Raw genomic sequence first — 20,673 nt, forward strand, 5'->3', positions numbered from 1 at the left:
TTGCCGCTGTGCCGTGGTCCTGGGCAGGGAGAGGTGACCTCCTCTGTGGCCAAGGCCACCCCTTTGTGGGGACAGAGCCCCACCACCCTGCAGGCGTGTCCCCAGGGACTCCCGCGCTGTGGCCCGGGCGTCCTCACAGCGATGTCCCCAGGGTGCTGATGCCCACGTCGTCATAGTTGGTGTCCCCCGGGGGCTCTGCTGGGGGGTCCCTTGTGGCTCCTTGGGGACTTGGCGGGGGTGAGCTCCCACCTTAAGGGACACCAAAGGCCAGTCCCTTTTGGAGGCTGCTTCGTGTCCCTCCTGCCAGACCCTGGCGGGGGTCTTGCCCCCATGCATGGGCCACCTTCTCCCTGCCCGCCGCCAGAACCAAGCCCCCCGCCCCGGGGTGGCTCTGCAGGGGACAGGGGGGCCGTGGCCCCTCTTACCTGTGGGTGGGACACAGCTCCAGCTCCTCCGTGCCACCCCCTCGGAGATGTCCCCAGTGCCGGCAGCGGGGGGCTCTTCCAGCACGGCCGCAGCATCATCGTAGCCGTTGGGGGGGCCGTGCTCGGGCTGGGCAGGGGAGTCTGGGACAGGCACGGGGGTGGATGGGGGTGAACCGGGGGCTCTGGCAGGGGGTCTGACTGTGCCACCCCCCCCCTCCAGCCACGCCACCGGGGGTGTCCTGGTGGCTCTGGGGCTGCAGGGTCTCAGCCAGAGCTGCAGCAGGGACTAATGACCAGGCAAAGGATGTTTTGCTGTACGGTAATGAGTGGCAGCAGAGCTGGGCGAGGCGGGGTTGGGGGGGGTCCATGTCCCCTTGGCTCCCCAGTGCCTGGCCGTGTCCCCTCTCCCCGGGGCTCCCAACGGGGTTGCTGCCCCTCTGCCCCTACCTGAGGCTGCCTTGGGGTCGTTCTCCTCCTCGCTGTCCCCGGTGTAATACGGCAGCTTCGTCCCCGACCCCTCCAACGGGGAGCCTGGCGGGGGGAGGACGGGGTGTCAGGGGGTGGCCGCAGCCGGCACCGGGGGCAGCCACGGCCCCTCACCGCAGACCGGGGCCACGGTAGCACCAGGGACACCCCCACACCATGGGGACGAGCCTCCCCCTTCTTCAGGGACAACCACCGGGCATGGGGGGGCTGCACCGACCTGGGCGACTGGGCACCTCCTGGTACTCGGGTGTCACGGTGTAGTCCAGCTCCTCGTAGATGGCATCAGAGACGGCGTCTGTGGCTCTGCCAGGGCCTGAGATGACCCGCAGCGCTCAGCCGGGGCGGTGGCACCGTGGGTAGCACCGAGGTCGAGCCGCCCCATGGTGGGGAGCCCCGGGACCCCCAAACCCTCCTGCTGGGACCCACCTCGGCACCGAGCGCGGGCACGGCACGTCTGCACGGCCAGGGCGCCCAGGGCCAGGCACAGCAGGGTCCCCAGGACCACGCACAGGACCGTGGGCACCGGCACCGGCCTCGATGTTGCCGCCACCGTGGTGCTGCTGGGGACATCTGCGGGGACATCACCAGGGGGTGTGATGGGGAGGAGCTCGCCAGCCCGCCGCGGGGGGGCTGCCGGCACGGGCAGAGCTACCTGTGCAAGTGGCACCCTCCGGGCAGCTGCTCCCTGGGGACGGGGTGGGCGTCCCGCTGTCCCCATCACAAGCGACATGGGCATCCCCATCGGGGCTGCAAGCCTGCAGGTGCCAGGGTGCCGAGGGGCAGCGCCAGAGCGAGCGGGTCCCCTTCTCGCAGCCCACCCAGGCCAGCCAGGCGGGGGACGGCGACGGGGACGGGGCGGCCACCAGACTCCCCCTGGCCCCGCAGCCCAGCTGCTCACAGACGGCGCTGGCCGTGTCGGGGCTGGTGCCACTGGCACACACGCGGCCCCACGTCCCATTGTAGAACACCTCCAGGTGCCCGCTGCAGCGGCCTCTGCCACCCACCAGCCGCAGGGAGCGATGCTCTGCAAGGGGGCACGGGGGGGATTAGGGGGCTGTCATGGCACGGATGGGCCAGGAACCCCCCAGGGGAGATGGTCCCCATGGTCTGGGGGTGCAGGGCACTGACCTGAGCAGATGGCACTCGCCCCGCCACCGTGACGGCAGCCGTGCCGTGCCAGAGACGGGCAATCCCAGAGAGACGCCTCGCTCCCGGCACAGCCACCGGCATCCGGCCATGGTGGCCCCGTGCCGGGACCGAAGCCCTCGGAGCCGAGTGCCTCCAGCGCCGTTCCACAGCCCAGCTGGCGGCAGACGACGGTGGCATCCGGGAGGTCCCAGTTTTCCTGGCAGACGGTGGACCAGGTGCCCTCGACGTAGACCTCCACCCTCCCGGCGCAGTGCCCGGAGCCACCGGCCAGTCTCACCCGCCGGCTGCCTGCGGGGCATGGAGGGGACCGAGATGGGGTGGCCGCTCGGGGTGCTGGCACCCCCGGACCCTTCCCGGGTCACTCACCTGAGCAGATGATGGCCACCTCCTCGGGGCTGCCGGTCAGGGTGGTGGCCACTTCCTTGGGGCTTCCGGTCGGGGTGGTGGCCACCTCCCCGGGGCTGCCAGTCGGGGTGGTGGCCACCTCCCCGGGGCTGCCAGTCGGGGTGGTGGCCACCTCCCCGGGGCTGCCAGTCGGGGTGGTGGCCACCTCCCCTGGGCTGCCGGTCAGGGTGGTGGCCACCTCCTTGGGGCTGCCGGTCAGGGTGGTGGCCACCTCCTCGGTCGGGGTTGTGGCTGGCCCCGAGATGTTGCACTGGGCCAGGTTCTCCTCGGTGCCGTCACACCGCAGCCCCGGCAGCGCCGCAGTGCCCGAGCCCGGCACGGCATACACCTTCTCCGGCACGCCGCAGCCCAGCTGCCGGCACACCACGGTGGCACCCTGGGAGTCCCACAGCCCTGCCGGCACGCTGGCCCAGGCACCGGGGCTTGTGGCAACCTCCAGCCACCCGTCGCACCGGCTCTCCCCCTCCACCAGCCGCAGGGGCTCGGCGACACCTACAACATCCCCGGCGGAGCCGTGGGGGCATGGCAGGGCCCTGGATCAGCCATCCCTTCACCCCAAAATGGCCCTGCTTCCTCCACTCCCCACTTTTGGGGTGTCCCAAAAGTCCCCTTAAGGCTTTTTCCCAGCCATACCGACCTGAGCAGTTGACGGCGGCAGCATGGCCGGGGGGGCAGGGGGGCTCCCCCAGCACCACCGTGGGGCACTCGCCCGGGTGCCTCTCGCTCCCGTCGCAGCCGAAGGCGTCCAGCCGCAGCGGCCCGTCCCCGCTGCCGAAAGAGCCTCCCGGTGGCACGGTGGCGGCTGAGGGGCCGCAGCCGAGGTGGTGGCAGAGGACGTGGGCGTCGGGCAGGTCCCAACTGGTGGCGCAGAGGGACCCCCACGTCCCCCCGGCCTCCACCTCCACCCTCCCGGCGCAGCCCGAGCCGTTGCCCGCCAGACGGAAACCGGTGTAGGCTGCAGCAAAAAGGGCATTGGGATGGGGGGACGGTGCGGGGACCCCCCAGCACCCTCCCCGGTGTCCCCAAGTGCTTACGGGAGCAGATGATGGTGGCGTGGCCGGAGCAGACCTGGCCACGGGCTTGCCGGCGGGCGCAGGAGGCGAGGAGGGGCTCGGTGCCAGTGCAGTTGAACCCCCCCTCCCATAACGGCCCCGTTCCAGCCTCAAAGCGGCCACTGCCAGGGACGGCCAGCGCCTCGCCGCAGCCCAGCGCCCGGCAGACCACCTGGGCCACCTTGATGTCCACATCGTCCTGGCAAACGCCCACCCAGGCTTGGCCACGCCGCACCTCCAGCCGCCCGGCACAGGCACCGGGGCCACCGACCAGCCGGGCAAACCCTACCGGCAGAGGAAACGGGGGTGACCGGTGCGGGGAACGTGCCGGGACCGGCGTGTCCCCACCATCGCCCAGCTCCCACCTTGGCAGACAACAGAGACATCGTAGCCATGAGTGCCGAGGTAGGGTCCCCAGCCGCGGATCTCGCAGTCCCAGAGGGTGGTCTCGGTCCCCTTGCAGTCAATCAGTACCAGGCTGACAGGGCCGTCCCCTCGGCCGAAGCGGTCGGCAGCGTTGTAGGCGCCAGCGGCCGAGCCGCAACCCAGCTGCTGGCACACCACCTCGGCGTCCTCCATGTTCCAGTAGTCATCTGCCACCGTGCCCCAGCGTCCCTGCAGCTTCACCTCCACCCTCCCGGCACAGGGACCCCCACCAGCCGCCAGCCGCAGCTCCACCGCGTCTGCACCGGGGGCACCAGCACGGCTTCAGCATGGCCGGGGGACACCCCGGCACACGGCAGGTGTCCCGGCACGGCCAGTTGCCCCCTCCTCACCTGTGCAGGTCACCCCAACGTCCCACCTGTGGCCGCAGAAGTGCTGTCCCCAGCCAAAGTGGGGACACTGCTCCAGCTTCTTCTCGGTGCCCCGGCAGAAGAAGGGCTGGAGCCAGATCCGGCCGGTGGCCTCCCCGAACGGGGCGAAGACTGACGCCCTGGCCACCGAGCCGCAGCCCAGTTGCCGGCACACCACGGTGGCCCAGTTGGCCTCCCAGTCGTAGTCGTAGACGCAGACGGAGCCCCACTCACCATCGTGCTTCACCTCCACCCGCCCGGCGCAGCGCCCGCCGCCCCCCACCAGCCGCAGCTCCCCCGTGCCTGCGGCAAAGGAGGGTGCTCAGGGCTGGGGGGGCTGAGGGGGGAAGGTGTCTGTGCCCCACGGCCACCCCCCACCCACCACTCACCCCTGCAGAGCCGCACGCACAAGAGCAGCCCCAACACCCCGATGGGCACCATCCTGCCGTCCCGGACCCCCCTCCCCAACCCTGAGTGTGGGGCGGGTGATATATAGGCAGCCCCGAAACCGGGAGCCAATGGAGGGGGGCGGTGGCAGTGTCTGTGCCGTTATCGGGGGGGTGATCTCCCCGCCGGCGGGGGCCCCGGCCTCCAATAACCTGCTCCGTGCCCAAATATGAGGCTCGGCTCCGCTTCTGGCGTCACACACCTCGCCACGGCGCGTCGGCGCCCGGATGCGTCCCGGGGTGGGAGGGGGGGAGCCAGCCCCCACCCAGGGCACCTGCAGCCACCACGGGGTGCGTGGGCCCTTCCCGCCCCTGTCCCCCCCCACCGTGGGGGTGACCCCGTTACGGGATCGCCCTCACCCTTCAAGTGCTCAATCCCAATGGCGACAGGATTCACCCCAAACCTACCAAAGCCATGGCACGTGACAAGCCCCAAAGGCCCCAGCATGCTGGGGGACATGTCTCCCTCCCGGGGGGGGATGCCTGGAGACCCCAGGGGGGGACACTGAGGTGAAAGCAGCCCCCCGGCTGCCGGCGCTGCCTGCAGGTGGCACGTCCCCGGCGCCTCGCAAAGGCTGGCAGCACATGGCGGTGCCACCACGCTGCTGCCGGCAGCTGTGTCCCCGGGGCAGGAAGGAGGTGGTTTTTTCGTCCCCGTCCCCCGTCCCCCCCCCACTCCCAGCCTCGGCGGGGACACGGCGTCGGCATCGAACCGCCCGCAGCTCCCCGGCCACCTGCGGCCCTACCGATAACGCCGTGCTCAACCACAGCCGCATCTGCCCGCGGTGACGCCGCTGATGGGGGGGGAGTACGACAACACAGGACACGGAGCCAACACTGGGAAGTGGCAGCGGGGGGACGGGGACGACACCCACCTGGCTCAGCCAGGACTGAGCACCCCCCAAAAATGGTGGGCGCGGGGGGTGCAAAAGGAGCAGGATCTCCCTCGAGGTCCCGGTTGCCTTTGAGGACGAGGACGGGGCCGAGCCACCCACGGTGGAGGGACTTGGTGGGATCCTTCGGTGCCGAGTGGCGCGGATTCATAGATTCATAGATTCATAGATTGGTCCAGGCCGGAAGGGACCTCCAAAGGTCATCTAGTCTGACCTCCCTGCAGTCAGCAGGGACACCCCCAACTAGACCAGGTTGCCCAGGGCCTCGTCGAGCTTCACCTTGAATATCTCAAGGGAAGGGGCCTCAACCACCTCCCTGGGCAACATGTTCCAGTGTTCCACCACCCTCATGGTAAAGAATTTTTTCCTAATATCCAATCTAAATCTCCCCTTCTCCAACTTAAAACCACTGCCCCTCGTCCTGTCACTGCAGGCCTTTGTAAACAGACCCTCCCCAGCCTTACTCAGGCCCCCCTCAGGTACTGGAAGGCCGCTATGAGGTCTCCCCGGAGCCTCCTTTTCTCCAAGCTAAACAACCCCAGCTCCCTCAGTCTGTCCTCATAGGAGAGGTGCTCCAGCCCCCTGATCATTTTGGTGGCCCTCCTCTGGACCCGCTCCATCAGGTCCATGTCATGGACGTGGCCTGGTCGGGATTGGTGCGACAGGGAGCGGGGCAAGGTGATGGGGGGAGGGAGGCGGGGGGGGTTGGCATTGAAAAGCTGCAGCTCTGCAAGCCCAGGCAAAGCCACCACAAAGCTGCAGCTCTGCAAGCCCAGGCAAAGCCACCACAAAGCACAGAAACGGCCACAAATTTTTACCTCTCTCCGGTTAATGAGGTGCAGAGGCAGGGACAACCCGCAGGACCTCCAGCAGTTCCTGGGCAAGCTCTGCTCCTTGGCCGCCGAGGGCATCTGGAAGCACAAGGTCCTCTTCGAGGAGAAGGAAATCAAGGACCGTGGCTTGGACCAGCCACACCTCCTCCCCCTCTTCCTCAGCGAGAAGATCTCCAAGGATTTGAACTTAACGGCGCGGTTCCTCTTTGGTCTGCTAAGCCAAAAATCAATAGAGTACCTGGATGAAAGCATCGGGTGCAGAATTTCACCCCGAGCCAGGGAAGATACGCTGAAGTGGCTTCAGGGGAGGCACAGGGACATCTCCCAGCCCGGCCAAGCGCTGAAGGTTACGCAGTTGGACACTTTCCACTTTTTGTTCGAGATGAACAACAAAAGCTTTGTGCAAAGCGCGTTGGGTCGTTTCACCGATGTAGACCTGCAGGACATCAAGTTGTCCCTCTACGACCAAATGGCTCTTTCCTTCTGCATCAGGCAGTGGGACGGGCTGGGCTGCGTCACCCTCCGGGGATGCTCCTTCCACCAGCAGGAGACCAGGGACGAGGTGGCCACGTCGGTGCCTCGGTAAGTCCTGCTCTTTTCTGCCCTAGTGACCCAAAATCACAAAGATTTCTCCTCCAACCCAACGGATGGTTTTTAAAGGCATTTTAGCTCTTTCCACCCAAAGAGCAGCTTGTCCCTTCCCTGGGGGTTTAATTCCTCAGTGGAGGATTAGACTTTTTCTTGGGGAGAATAAGGATCACGCAGGCTCCTCCATCCACTGCCTGTGGTGGGATTGATGGAGATGGAGCATCTCAGCTCAACCTCCCCAGCCCAAAAGGTCTCCTCCACGCCCATGTTCAGCTTCACGTCCCCCTTCTCGCATCCAAGGGGAGATCCCCGCTGCTGACATTTGCTCATGGTCCTTCACATCTCCAAAGCCAGGGAGGTCTCTCCTGAGGAGACCCCCACCATGAGCTGGTGGTGAGCTCTGCCTAAGGGTGGTTTTGTGCCGGTGCCAATGCTGGGACCTCCCAGTGATGGGTGCCCGTGCCTCTGGATTCTCTGTCCCCCTGCAGCTTTGGTGCCTCGGGAGCAAGAGGAGGTCCCCGTCCCCTCGCTGAGCGGTGGCATGAGGAGCCGCAGGTCCCCATCCAGCCACTCTGCCGGGCACTGCAGCACCCGGGCAGCGGCCTGCGGGCGCTCCGGTAAGAGACCTGCCCACCACGCTCAGCCCAAATGGTGGCCACGGTACTGCTGCTGGCATGTGGCCACCATTGGCCACGGGTGGGGGTGGTCCCTCTGTACTGACTGACCGTGGGTTGGTGTGGTCCATCCATGCTGACTGGTTATACGGTGAGTGAGGGTGGTCCCCCCATGCTGGTTGGCCATGGTATGGCAAGGTGGATGGAGCCCTTGCAAGCTGATTGGCCATATGGTGGGCAGGTGTGGTCCTTCTATTCTGATTGGCTGTGGGTGTGTGTGGTCCCTCCATGCTAATTGGCCATGGATTGGGTGGGTGGGTGGAGCTCTTCCAAGCTGATTGGTCCTATGGTGGGGAGGGTGTGGTCCCTCCATGCTGATTGACCATATGGTGGGTAGGTATGGTCCTTCCAAGCTGGTTGGCCATATGGTGGGTGGGTGTGGACCCTCCATGCTAATTGGCCCTGCAGTGGGTGGATGGGGCTGTGGTCCCTCCATGCTGATTGGCTGTGCTAAGAGTAGGTCTGGTCCTTCCATGCTGATTGGTCAGGTGGGGGGTGGGTGTGGACCCTCCATGCCGATTGGCTGGGTGGCAGGGGGAATGGGGTGGGCAGCTAAGGCAGCTGTGACAACCTGGTCCGTTCTCTGCGTCCCTCCCTGCAGGCTGCAGTGGTGCGTGTTGTCTGAGAGCTGCTGTGCCGAGCTGGCGGGACTACTGGCCCAACACCCCACCCTGGCCCGGCTGGAGCTGGGCGATGGCACACTGGGTGACGGCGGCGTGCGCCTGCTCTGTGAGGGGCTGCAGCAGCCTGGCTGCCACCTGCGTGTCCTGCGGTGAGTTATCCCGGGCATCCCCCCGGGCATCCATCTGGAACCTCTGGGCATCCCCCTGGCATCCCATGGGCACAACCACGGGCACCTCCCAGGTGGCCAAACCCCCAGGGTGGAGCACAGAGCCTTTTGGAGACCCCAAAAAGTCCCTCTGGGGTGGCATCAGCCCTCTATCCCACTCTCGCAGGGTGAGGAGCTCAAAAGCAGTGGCACCCGGGTGGTGACCATCACCGGGGGTGTCTTGGGCTGGCTCTGAGGGTCTTTCCCACGGGTCTCCGGCAGGCTGTGGTACTCCCGCTTGACCAGCGCCTGCTGTGAGGACCTTGCCACCGTGCTGGCCACCAGCCCGTGCCTGGAGGAGCTGGATCTGTCCTTCAGCGAGGGGCTGCGCAATGCCGGTGTGCATTTGCTGTGCGAGGGGTTCCAGCGCCGCAACTGCCAGCTGCGGACCCTGCAGTAAGAGGGGCCCGGCGGGAGCTCAGCTCAGCTGGGGAGCTGCCGGCTGACGGGCGCCTGCTGCCGAGCCCTGGCCGCTCGGCTGGTGGAGAGTCCCCATCTCACCTGCCTGGACCTGAGCGACAACGAGCTGGGAGCCGACGGTGTCCTGCAGCTCTGCCAGCAGCTCCGGCATCCCGCCTGCCCGCTGCAGACCCTGGGGTAAGGTGCCTGGCACGTCCCTTCTCCTTCCCCAGCATCCCTGTCCTGGCACCCCGGGGTGGGATGCTGCCAGACGGGGAGGGTGATACCAGCGCCCTGGTGCCCAGGAGAGCAGAGGGTGGGTTTTCATAGAATCACAGAATGGTTTGGGTTGGAAGGGTCCTTAAAGCCCATCCAGTGCCACCCCCTGCCCTGGGCAGGGACACCTCCCACCACACCAGGTTGCTCCAAGCCCCCTCCAACCTGGCCTTGAACCCCTCCAGGGATGGGGCAGCCACAGCTTCTCTGGGCAACCTGGGCCAGGTTCTCACCACCCTCACAGCAAAGAACTCCTTCCCCACATCTCATCTCAATCTCCCCTCTTTCAGTGTCAAACATGTCCTCCTCATCCTGTGGCTCCCCTCCTTTAGGAGAGCCCCTCGAAACAACCGGAGCCAGTTCTAGCCCCATTTTTGGTGCTGCTGAAGGCCGGGGTGAAGCTTCCCCGGGTCTCATCCTGCTCCACACTTCAGGGGTGAGGGGGGGTCCTGCCTGCATCTGCTGGGGGTCAGGGCAGGGCTGGGCTGGCTCCTTCCCTCTCCCGCTTTCCCCGTGGTGGGAATAGTTCTGGGCGTTTGCCGATGGCAAATAAAGGCCCCGGGGCCAGTCCCCTGGCTCTGCCCCGTCCTCCCCCTGTCCCGCCATCCCCAGGGATGTCCCTGGGGGTCCAGCTCCTGCCCCACGTCCCCGCGGGATGGCAGAGGTACCCGGCAGTGAGGTGCCAGCCCTGGAAGCGAGTGTCCACCCAGTCTGGGGTTTTAATAGAAAAACAAAAAAAGGATAAATTCACAATGAAGTAATAAAAAAAAAAACCCTCCGCTGGGGACATGGGAGCTGTTTTGCCGCTGTGCCGTGGTCATGGGCAGGGAGAGGTGACCTCCTCTGTGGGCAGGGCCACCCCTTTGTGGGGACAGAGCCCCACCACCCTGCAGGCGTGTCCCCAGGGACTCCCGCGCTGTGGCCCGGGCGTCCTCACAGCGATGTCCCCAGGGTGCTGATGCCCACGTCGTCATAGTTGGTGTCCCCCGGGGGCTCTGCCGGGGGGTCCCTTGTGGCTCCTTGGGGACTTGGCGGGGGTGAGCTCCCACCTTAAGGGACACCAAAAGCCAGTCCCTTTTGGGGGCTGCTTCGTGTCCCTCCTGCCAGACCCTGGCGGGGGTCTTGCCCCCATGCATGGGCCACCTTCTCCCTGCCCGCCGTCAGAACCAAGCCCCCCCCTAGAGGTGGCTCTGCAGGGGACAGGGGGGCCGTGGCCCCTCTTACCTGTGGGTGGGACACAGCTCCAGCTCCTCCGTGCCACCCCCTCGGAGATGTCCCCAGTGCCGGCAGCGGGGGGCTCTTCCAGCACGGCCGCAGCATCATCGTAGCCGTTGGGGGGGCCGTGCTCGGGCTGGGCAGGGGAGTCTGGGACAGGCACGGGGGTGGATGGGGGTGAACCGGGGGCTCTGGCAGGGGGTCTGACTGTGCCACCCCCACCTCCAGCCACGCCACCGGGGGTGTCCTGGTGGCTCTGGGGCTGCAGGGTCTCAGCCAGAGCTGCAGCAGGGATTAATGACCAGGCAAAGGATGTTTTGCTGTACGCTAATGAGTGGCAGCAGAGCTGGGCGAGGCGGGGTTGGGGGGGGTCCATGTCCCCTTGGCTCCCCAGTGCCTGGCCGTGTCCCCTCTCCCCGGGGCTCCCCACAGGGTTGCTGCCCCTCTGCCCCTACCTGAGGCTGCCTTGGGGTCGTTCTCCTCCTCGCTGTCCCCGGTGTAATACGGCAACTTCGTCCCCGACCCCTCCAATGGGGAGCCTGGCAGGGGGAGGACGGGGTGTCAGGGGGTGGCTGGAGCCGGCACCGAGGGCAGCCACGGCCCCTCACCGCAGACCGGGGCCACGGTAGCACCAGGGACACCCCCACACCATGGGGATGAGCCTCCCCCTTCTTCAGGGACAACCACCGGGCATGGGGGGGCTGCACCGACCTGGGCGACTGGGCACCTCCTGGTACTCGGGTGTCACGGTGTAGTCCAGCTCCTCGTAGATGGCATCAGAGACGGCGTCTGTGGCTCTGCCAGGGCCTGAGATGACCCGCAGCGCTCAGCCGGGGCGGTGGCACCGTGGGTAGCACCGGGGTCGAGCCGCCCCATGGTGGGGAGCCCCAGGACCCCCAAACCCTCCTGCTGGGACCCACCTCGGCACCGAGCGCGGGCACGGCACATCTGCACGGCCAGGGCGCCCAGGGCCAGGCACAGCAGGGTCCCCAGGACCACGCACAGGACCGTGGGCACCAGCACCGGCACCGGCCCCGATGTTGCCGCCACCGTGGTGCTGCTGGGGACATCTGCGGGGACATCACCAGGGGGTGTGATGGCGGGGACCCCAGCCAGCCTGGCGCGGGGGGGCTGCCGGCACGGGCAGAGCTACCTGTGCAAGTGGCACCCTCCGGGCAGCTGCTCCCTGGGGACGGGGTGGGCGTCCCGCTGTCCCCATCACAAGCGACATGGGCGTCCCCATCGGGGCTGCAAGCCTGCAGGTGCCAGGGTGCCGAGGGGCAGTGCCAGAGCGAGCGGGTCCCCTTCTCGCAGCCCACCCAGGCCAGCCAGGCAGGGGACGGCGACGGGGACGGGGCGGCCACCAGACTCCCCCTGGCCCCGCAGCCCAGCTGCTCACAGACGGCGCTGGCCGTGTCGGGGCTGGTGCCCCTGGCACACACGCGGCCCCACGTCCCGTTGTAGAACACCTCCAGGTGCCCGCTGCAGCGGCCTCTGCCACCCACCAGCCGCAGCGAGCGATGCTCTGCAAGGGGGTACAGGGGGGGTGAGGGGGGTGTCATGGCACGGATGGGCCAGGAACCCACCAGGGGGAATGGTCCCCATGGTCTGGGGGTGCAGGGCACTGACCTGAGCAGATGGCACTCGCCCCGCCACCGCGACGGCAGCCGTGCCGTGCCAGAGACGGGCAATCCCAGAGAGACGCCTCGCTCCCGGCACAGCCACCGGCATCCGGCCATGGTGGCCCCGTGCCGGGACCAAAGCCATCGGAGCCGAGTGCCTCCAGCGCCGTTCCGCAGCCCAGCTGGCGGCAGACGACGGTGGCATCCGGGAGGTCCCAGTTTTCCTGGCAGACGGTGGACCAGGTGCCCTCGACGTAGACCTCCACCCTCCCGGCGCAGTGCCCGGAGCCACCGGCCAGTCTCACCCGCCGGCTGCCTGCGGGGCATGGAGGGGACCGAGATGGGGTGGCCGCTCGGGGTGCTGGCACCCCCGGATCCTTCCCGGGTCACTCACCTGAGCAGATGATGGCCACCTCCTCGGGGCTACTGGTCAGGGTGGTGGCCAATTCCTTGGGGCTGCCAGTCGGGGTGGTGGCCACCTCACCAGGGCTGCCGGTCGGGGTGCTGGCCACCTCCCCTGGGCTGCCGGTCGGGGTGCTGGCCACCTCCTTGGGGCTGCCGGTCGGGGTGGTGGCCACCTCCTCGGTCGGGGTTGTGGCTGTCCCCGAGATGTTGCACTGGGCCAGGTTCTCCTCGGTGCCGTCACACCGCAGTCCCAGCAGCGCCACGGTGCCCAAGCCCGGCACAGCGTGGACCTTCTCCGGCACACCGCAGCCCAGCTGCCGGCACACCACGGTGGCACCCTGGGCATCCCACAGCCCTGCCGGCACGCTGGCCCAGGCACTGGGGCTTGTGGCAACCTCCAGCCGCCCGTCGCACCGGCTCTCCCCCTCCACCAGCTGCAAGGGCTCGGCGACACCTACAACATCCCCGGCGGAGCCGTGGGGGCATGGCAGGGCCCTGGATCAGCCTTCCCTTCACCCCAAAATGGCCCTGCTTCCTCCGCTCCCCACTTTTGGGGTGTCCCAAAAGTCCCCTTAAGGCTTTTTCCCAGCCATACCGACCTGAGCAGTTGACGGCGGCAGCGTGGCCGGGGGGGCAGGGGGGCTCCCCCAGCACCACCGTGGGGCACTCGCCCGGGTGCCGCTCGCTCCCGTCGCAGCCGAAGGCGTCCAGCCACAGTGGCCCGTCCCCGCTGCCGAAGGAGCCTCCCGGTGGCACGGTGGCGGCGGAGTGGCCGCAGCCGAGGTGGTGGCAGAGGACGTGGGCGTCGGGCAGGTCCCAACCGGTGGCGCAGAGGGACCCCCACGTCCCCCCGGCCTCCACCTCCACCCTCCCGGCGCAGACCGAGCCGTTGTCCGCCAGACGGAAACCGGTGTAGGCTGCGGCAAAAAGAGCGTTGGGGTGGGGGGATCGCACAGGGACCCCCCCAGCACCCTCCCTGGTGTCCCCAAGTGCTTACGGGAGCAGATGATGGTGGCGTGGCCGGAGCAGACCTGGCCACGGGCTGGCCGGCGGGCGCAGGAGGCGAGGAGGGGCTCGGTGCCGGTGCAGTTGAACCCCCCCTCCCATAATGGCCCCGTTCCAGCCTCAAAGCGGCCGCTGCCGGGGACGGCCAGCACCTTGCCGCAGCCCAGCGCCCGGCAGACCACCTGGGCCACCTTGATGTCCACGTCATCCTGGCAAACGCCCACCCAGGCTTGGCCACGCCGCACCTCCAACCGCCCGGCGCAGGCACTGGGGCCACCAACCAGCCGGGCAAACCCTACCGGCAGAGGAAACGGGGGTGACCGGTGCGGGGAACGTGCCGGGACCGGCGTGTCCCCACCATCGCCCGGCTCCTACCTTGGCAGACAACGGAGGTGTCGTAGTCGTGAGGGGCTGTGTAGGGTCCCCAGCCGCGGATCTCGCAGTCCCAGAGGGTGGTCTCGGTCCCCTTGCAGTCAACCAGTGTCAGGCTGACGGGGCCGTCCCCTCGGCCGAAGCGGTCGCCAGCGTTGTAGGCGCCGGCGGCTGAGCCACAGCCCAGCTGCTGGCACACCACCTCGGCGTCCTCCATGTCCCAGTAGTCATCCCCAACCGTGCCCCAGCGTCCCTGCAGCTTCACCTCCACCCTCCCGGCACAGGGACCCCCACCGGCCACCAGCCGCAGCTCCATCGCGTCTGCACCGGGGGCACCAGCACGGCTTCAGCATGGCTGGGGGACACCCCGGCACACGGCGGGTGTCCCAGCATGGCCATTTGCCCCCTCCTCACCTGTGCAGGTCACCCCAGCATCCCGCCTGTGGCCGCACATGTGCTGACCCCAGCCAAAGTGGGGACACTGCTCCAGCTTCTTCTCGGTGCCCCGGCAGAAGAAGGGCTGGAGCCAGATCCGGCCGGTGGCCTCCCCGAACGGGGCGAAGACGGACGCCCTGGCCACCGAGCCGCAGCCCAGTTGCCGGCACACCACAGTGGCCCAGTTGGCCTCCCAGTCGAAGTCGTAGACGCAGACGGAGCCCCACTCGCCGTTGTGCTTCACCTCCACCCGCCCGGCGCAGCGCCCGCCGCCCCCCACCAGCCGCAGCTCCCCCGTGCCTGCGGCAAAGGAGGGTGCTCAGGGCTGGGGGGGCTGAAGGGGAAAGGTGTCTGTGCCCCACGGCCGCCCCCCACCCGCCACTCACCCCTGCAGAGCTGCACGCACAAGAGCAGCCCCAACACCCCGATGGGCACCATCCTGCCGTCCCGGACCCCCCTCCCCAACCCTGAGTGTGGGGCGGGTGATATATAGGCAGCCCCGAAACCAGGAGCCAATGGATGGGGGCGGCGGCAGCGTCTGTGCCGTTATCGTGGGGGTGATCTCCCCGCCGGCGGGGTCCCCGGCCTCCAATAACCTGCTCCGTGCCCAAATATGAGGCTCAGCTCCGCTTCTGGCGTCACACATCTCGCCACGGCGCGTCGGCGCCCGGATGTGTCCCGGGGTGGGAGGGGGGGAGCCAGCCCCCACCCAGGGCACCTGCAGCCACCACGGGGTGCGTGGGCCCTTCCCGCCCCTGTCCCCCCCCACCGTGGGGGTGACCCCGTTACGGGATCGCCCTCACCCTTCAAGTGCTAAATCCCAACGGTGACAGGATTCACCCCAAAACCTACCAAAGCCGTGGCACCTGACAAACCCCAAAGGCCCCAGCATGCTGGGGGACACGTCCCCCTCCCGGGAGGGGGATGCCTGGAGACCCCAGGGGGGGACACTGAGGTGAAAGCAGCCCCCCGGCTGCCGGCGCTGCCTGCAGGTGGCACGTCCCCGGCGCCTCGCGAAGGCTGGCAGCACATGGCGGTGCCACCACGCTGCTGCCGGCAGCTGTGTCCCCGGGGCAGGAAGGAGGTGGTTTTTTCGTCCCCGTCCCCCGTCCCCCCCCCACTCCCAGCCTCGGCGGGGACACGGTGTCAGCATCGAACCGCCCGCGGCTCCCCGGCCACCTGCGGCCCTACCGATAACGCCGTGCTCAACCACAGCCGCATCTGCCCGCGGTGATGCCGCTGATGGGGGGGGAGTACGACAACACAGGACACGGAGCCAACACTGGGAAGTGGCAGCGGGGGGACGGGGACGACACCCACCTGGCTCAGCCAGGACTGAGCACCCCCCAAAAATGGTGGGCGCGGAGGGTGGAAAGGAGCAGGAGCTCCCTCGAGGTCCCGGTTGCCTTTGAGGACTAGGACGGGGCCGAGCCACCCACGGCAGAAGGACCTGGTGGGATCCTTTGGTGCCGAGTGGCAGGGATTCATAGATTCATAGATTCATAAATTGGTCCAGGCCGGAAGGGACCTCCAAAGGTCATCTAGTCTGACCTCCCCGCAGTCAGCAGGGACACCCCCAACTAGACCAGGTTGCCCAGGGCCTCGTCGAGCTTCACCTTGAATATCTCAGGGGAAGGGGCCTCAACCACCTCCCTGGGCAACCTGTTCCAGTGTTCCACCACCCTCATGGTAAAGAATTTTTCCTTAATATCCAAGCTAAATCTCCCCTTCTCCAACTTAAAACCACTGTCCCTCGTCCTGTCACTGCAGGCCTTTGTAAACAGACCCTCCCCAGCCTTCCTGTAGGCCCCCCTCAGGTACTGGAAGGCCGCTATGAGGTCTCCCCGGAGCCTCCTTTTCTCCAAGCTAAACAACCCCAGCTCCCTCAGTCTGTCCTCATAGGAGAGGTGCTCCAGCCCCCTGATCATTTTGGTGGCCCTCCTCTGGACCCGCTCCATCAGGTCCATGTCATGGACGTGGCCTGGCCGGGATTGGTGGGACATGGAGCGGTGCAAGGTGACAGGGGGACGGGAGGGGGGGGGGGTTGGCGTTGAAAAGCTGCAGCTCTGCAAGCCCAGGCAAAGCCACCACAAAGCACAGAAACGGCCACAAATTTTTACCTCTCCCGGTTAATGAGGTGCAGAGGCAGGGACAACCTGCAGGACCTCCAGCAGTTCCTGGGCAAGCTCTGCTCCTTGGCCGCCGAGGGCATCTGGAAGCACAAGGTCCTCTTCGAGGAGAAGGAAATCAAGGACCGTGGCTTGGACCAGCCACACCTCCTCCCCCTCTTCCTCAACGAGAAGATCTCCAAGAAAGGCGTAGGCCATGGGAACGTCTACAGCTTCACCCACCTGCACCTCCAGGAGTTTTTTGCGGCAATGTTTTACGTTCTGGAGAAGGATAAGGAGATGGTTGGTGACTCGGGGACTCTCACGAAGGACGTAAATATGTTATTAGAAAGCTACAGCGAGTCCAGGAAGGATTTGAACTTAATGGCGCGGTTCCTCTTTGGTCTGCTAAGCGAAAAATCAATAGAGTACCTGGATGAAAGCATCGGGTGCAGAATTTCACCCCGAGCCAGGGAAGATACGCTGAAGTGGCTTCAGGGGAGGCACAGGGACATCTCCCAGCCCGGCCAAGCGCTGAAGGTTACGCAGTTGGACACTTTCCACTTTTTGTTCGAGATGAACAACAAAAGCTTTGTGCAAAGTGCGTTGGGTCGTTTCACCGATGTAGACCTGCAGGACATCAAGTTGTCCCTCTACGACCAAATGGCTCTTTCTTCTGCATCAGGCAGTGGGACGGGCTGGGCTGCGTCACCCTCCGGGGATGCTCCTTCCACCAGCAGGAGACCAGGGACGAGGTGGCCACGTCAGTGCCTCGGTAAGTCCTGCCCTTTTCTGCCCTAGTGACCCAAAATCACAAAGATTTCTCCTCCAACCCAACGGATGGTTTTTAAAGGCATTTTAGCTCTTTCCACCCAAAGAGCAACTTGTCCCTTCCCTGGGGCTTTTATTCCTCAGCGGAGGATTAGACTTTTTCTTGGGGAGAATAAGGACCACACAGGCTCCTCCATCCACTGCCTGTGGTGGGATTGATGGAGATGGAGCATCTCAGCTCAACCTCCCCAGTCCAAAATGTCTCCTCCACACCCATGTTCAGCTTCACATCGCCCTCTCACATCCAAGGGGAGATCCCCACTGCTGACATTTGCTCATGGTCCTTCACATCTCCAGAGCCACGGATGTCTCTCCTGAGGAGACCCCCACCATGAGCTGGTGGTGAGCTCTGCCTGGGGGTGGTTTTGTGCCGGTGCCAATGCTGGGACCTCCCAGTGATGGCTGCCCGTGCCTCCGGGTTCTCTGTTCCCCTGCAGCTCCGGTGCCTCGGGAGCAAGAGGAGGTCCCCGTCCCCTCGCTGAGCGGTGGCACGAGGAGCCGCAGGTCCCCATCCAGCCACTCTGCCGGGCACTGCAGCACCCGGGCAGCGGCCTGCGGGCGCTCCGGTAAGAGACCTGCCCACCATGCTCAGCCCAAATGGTGGCCACAATACTGCTGCTGGCATGTGGCCACCATTGGCCATGGGTGGGGATGGTCCCTCTACGCTGACTGGCCGTGGGTTGGTGTGGTCCATCCATGCTGATTGGTTATACGGTGGGTGAGGGTGGTCCCCCCATGCTGGTTGGCCATGGTATGGCAAGGTGGATGGAGCCCTTGCAAGCTGATTGGCCATATGGTGGGCAGGTGTGGTCCTTCTATTCTGATTGGCTGTGGGTGTGTGTGGTCCCTCCATGCTGATTGACCATATGGTGGGTAGGTATGGTATTTCCACGCTGATTGGTCATATGGTGGGGTGGGTGTGGTTGCTGCATGTTGATTGGCCGTGGCTGGGTGCGGTCCCTCCATGCTGATTGACCATATGGTGGGTAGGTATGGTCCTTCCAAGCTGATTGGCCATATGGTGGGTGGGTGTGGACCCTCCATGCTAATTGGCCCTGCAGTGGGTGGATGGGGCTGCGGTCCCTCCATGCTGATTGGCTGTGCTAAGAGTAGGTCTGGTCCTTCCATGCTGATTGGTCAGGTGGTGGGTGGGTGTGGACCCTCCATGCCGATTGGCTGGGTGGCAGGGGGAATGGGGTGGGCAGCCAAGGCAGCTGTGACGACCTGGTCTGTTCTCTGCGTCCCTCCCCGCAGGCTGCAGTGGTGCGGGTTGTCCGAGAGCTGCTGTGCCGAGCTGGCAGGGCTACTGGCCCAACACCCCACCCTGGCCCGGCTGGAGCTGGGCGATGGCACACTGGGTGATGACGGCGTGCGCCTGCTCCGCGAAGGGTGAAGCAGCCTGGCTGCCGCCTGCGTGTCCTGCAGTGAGTGACCCCAGGCATCCCCCCGAGCATCCATCTGGAACCTCTGGGCATCCCCCTGGCATCCCATGGGCACAACCACGGGCACCTCCCAGGTGGCCAAACCCCCAGAGTGGAGCACAGAGACTTTTGGAGACCCCAAAAAGTCCCTCTGGGGTGGCATCAGCCCTCTATGCCACTCTCCCAGGGTGAGGAGCTCAAAAGCAGTGGCACCAGGGTGGTGACCGTCACCGGGGGTGTCTTGGGCTGGCTCTGAGGGTCTTTCCCACGGGTCTCCGGCAGGCTGTGGTACTCCCGTTTGACCAGCGCCTGCTGCGAGGACCTTGCCACCGTGCTGGCCACCAGCCCGTGCCTGGAGGAGCTGGATCTGTCCTTCAGTGAGGGGCTGCATGATGCCGGCGTGCATTTACTGTGTGAGGGGCTCCAGCGCCACAACTGCCAGCTGCGGACCCTGCGGTAAGGGGCCGGGGGGGCCGGCCGGTGTCCCCTCCTTCCCACCCAGAATAGCTCATCAAGGGCCAGTCAAACCCCGTGTCCCTCTTTGTCCCCGCAGGCTTCCCCAGCATCCCTGTGCTGGCACCCCGGGGTGGGATGCTGCCAGACGGGGAGGGTGATACCAGCGTCCTGGTGCCCAGGAGAGCAGAGGGTGGGTTTTCATAGAATCACAGAATGGTTTGGGTTGGAAGGGTCCTTAAAGCCCATCCAGTGCCACCCCCTGCCCTGGGCAGGGACACCTCCCACCAGACCAGGTTGCTCCAAGTCCCCTCCAACCTGGCCTTGAACCCCTCCAGGGATGGGGCAGCCACAGCTTCTCTGGGCAACCTGGGCCAGGCTCTCACCACCCTCACAGCAAACAAGTTCTTCCCCACATCTCATCTCCATCTCCCCTCTTCCAGTGTCAAACCCTTCCCCCTCCTCCTATGGCTCCCCTCCCTGATCCAGAGTCCCTCCCCAGCTTTCCTGGAGCCCCTTAAGGGACTGGAAGGGGCTCCAAGGTCTCCCCGGAACCTTCTCTTCTCCAGGCTGAACACCCCCAACTCTCTCAGCCTGTCCTCACAGCAGAGGGGCTCCAGCCCTCCCAGCATCTCCGTGGCCTCCTCTGGCCTCACTCCAACAGGTCCATGTCCTCCTGCTGTTGGTGGCCCCAGAGCTGGAGGCAGCACTGGGGGTGGGTCTCCCCAGAGCGCAGCAGAGGGGCAGAATCCCCCCTCGACTCTGCTGGCCACGCTGCTGGGGATGCAGCCCGGGATGCGGGGGGCTTTCTGGGCTGCCAGCGCATAGGTTGAGCTTCTCATCCACAAACATCCCCAAGTTCCCCTCGGGGCTGCTCTCCCCCCGGCTTCATTCCACTGCATGGATGGATTTTAACAGCTCTTCTCCTTTTTTTCCCTCCATTTAAAGCCTGAGCACGTCGGGGTTGAGTGAGGCAGCGCTGCAGGAGCTGGACACCCTGAGGACACTGAAGCCCCACCTGAAGATCCAGTACCTCTTGGAGCAGGAGGTGCCGCAGGCGGGGGCCATGGCCTGGCTGCCGTTCCACCGGGGGGTCCTGCCGGGCGCGGGGGACAGGAAGGGGCTCCCCTCCTTTAGGAGAGCCCCTCAAAACAACCGGAGCCAGTTCTAGCCCCATTTTTGGTGCAGCTGAAGGCCACGGCAAAGCCTCCCTGGGTCTCATCCTGCCCCACACTTGGGGGGTGAGGGGGGTCCTGCCTGCATCTGCTGGGGGTCAGGGCAGGGCTGGGCTGGCTCCTTCCCTCTCCCGCTTTCCCCGTGGTGGGAATAGTTCTGGGCGTTTGCCGATGGCAAATAAAGGCCCCGGGGCCAGTCCCCTGGCTCTGCCCCGTCCTCCCCCTGTCCCGCCGTCCCCAGGGATGTCCCTGGGGGTCCAGCTCCTGCCCCACGTCCCCGCGGGATGGCAGAGGTACCCGGCAGCGAGGTGCCAGCCCTGGAAGCGAGTGTCCACCCAGTCTGGGGTTTTAATAGAAAAACAAAAAAAAGATAAATTCACAA

At 66.1% G+C, this 20,673-nt stretch overlaps 3 protein-coding genes across 3 annotated transcripts; 1 reads left to right on the forward strand and 2 right to left on the reverse strand.

Annotated features, from left to right (window-relative positions):
* Positions 1 to 133: 133 nt before the first annotated feature.
* LOC141465298 (scavenger receptor cysteine-rich type 1 protein M130-like) lies at positions 134 to 4,752 on the reverse strand. The gene is given in 13 exon segments (XM_074148648.1): positions 134 to 249; positions 426 to 566; positions 873 to 956; positions 1,129 to 1,224; positions 1,338 to 1,481; positions 1,594 to 1,935; positions 2,040 to 2,426; positions 2,715 to 2,957; positions 3,103 to 3,420; positions 3,500 to 3,802; positions 3,883 to 4,200; positions 4,294 to 4,614; positions 4,701 to 4,752. Coding segments are annotated over 13 exon segments (2,865 nt in total).
* Positions 4,753 to 6,481: 1,729 nt separating this feature from the next.
* Positions 6,482 to 20,287, forward strand: LOC141465301 (NACHT, LRR and PYD domains-containing protein 12-like). Its single transcript, XM_074148652.1, is given in 6 exon segments — positions 6,482 to 7,065; positions 7,560 to 7,688; positions 8,347 to 8,517; positions 8,797 to 9,171; positions 18,946 to 19,119; positions 20,065 to 20,287. Coding segments are annotated over 6 exon segments (1,656 nt in total).
* On the reverse strand, positions 10,183 to 14,741 carry LOC141466175 (scavenger receptor cysteine-rich type 1 protein M130-like). The gene is made up of 14 exons (XM_074149948.1): positions 14,690 to 14,741; positions 14,283 to 14,603; positions 13,872 to 14,189; positions 13,489 to 13,791; positions 13,091 to 13,408; positions 12,686 to 12,945; positions 12,481 to 12,535; positions 12,094 to 12,402; positions 11,618 to 11,989; positions 11,381 to 11,534; positions 11,176 to 11,261; positions 10,920 to 11,003; positions 10,474 to 10,614; positions 10,183 to 10,298 (listed from the first exon to the last, which is right to left on the reverse strand). Exons 1-14 carry the CDS (start codon positions 14,739 to 14,741, stop codon positions 10,183 to 10,185), a joined length of 2,889 nt encoding a protein of 962 aa, XP_074006049.1.
* Positions 20,288 to 20,673: the final 386 nt, after the last annotated feature.

Source organism: Numenius arquata, chromosome 6 (assembly GCF_964106895.1).
Source record: "Numenius arquata chromosome 6, bNumArq3.hap1.1, whole genome shotgun sequence".
In the NCBI taxonomy this organism is placed as follows: domain Eukaryota; kingdom Metazoa; phylum Chordata; class Aves; order Charadriiformes; family Scolopacidae; genus Numenius; species Numenius arquata.

Bases quoted from the DNA above. Each gene is read 5' to 3' on its own strand.
- LOC141466175 (XM_074149948.1), bottom strand. From the start codon at position 14,741: ATGGTGCCCATCGGGGTGTTGGGGCTGCTCTTGTGCGTGCAGCTCTGC. The intron at 14,604-14,689 runs GTGAGTGGCGGG...CCTTTGCCGCAG, and splicing joins GTGCGTGCAGCTCTGCAGGG to GCACGGGGGAGCTGCGGCTG. The intron at 13,409-13,488 runs GTAAGCACTTGG...TTTTTGCCGCAG, and splicing joins CGCCACCATCATCTGCTCCC to CCTACACCGGTTTCCGTCTG.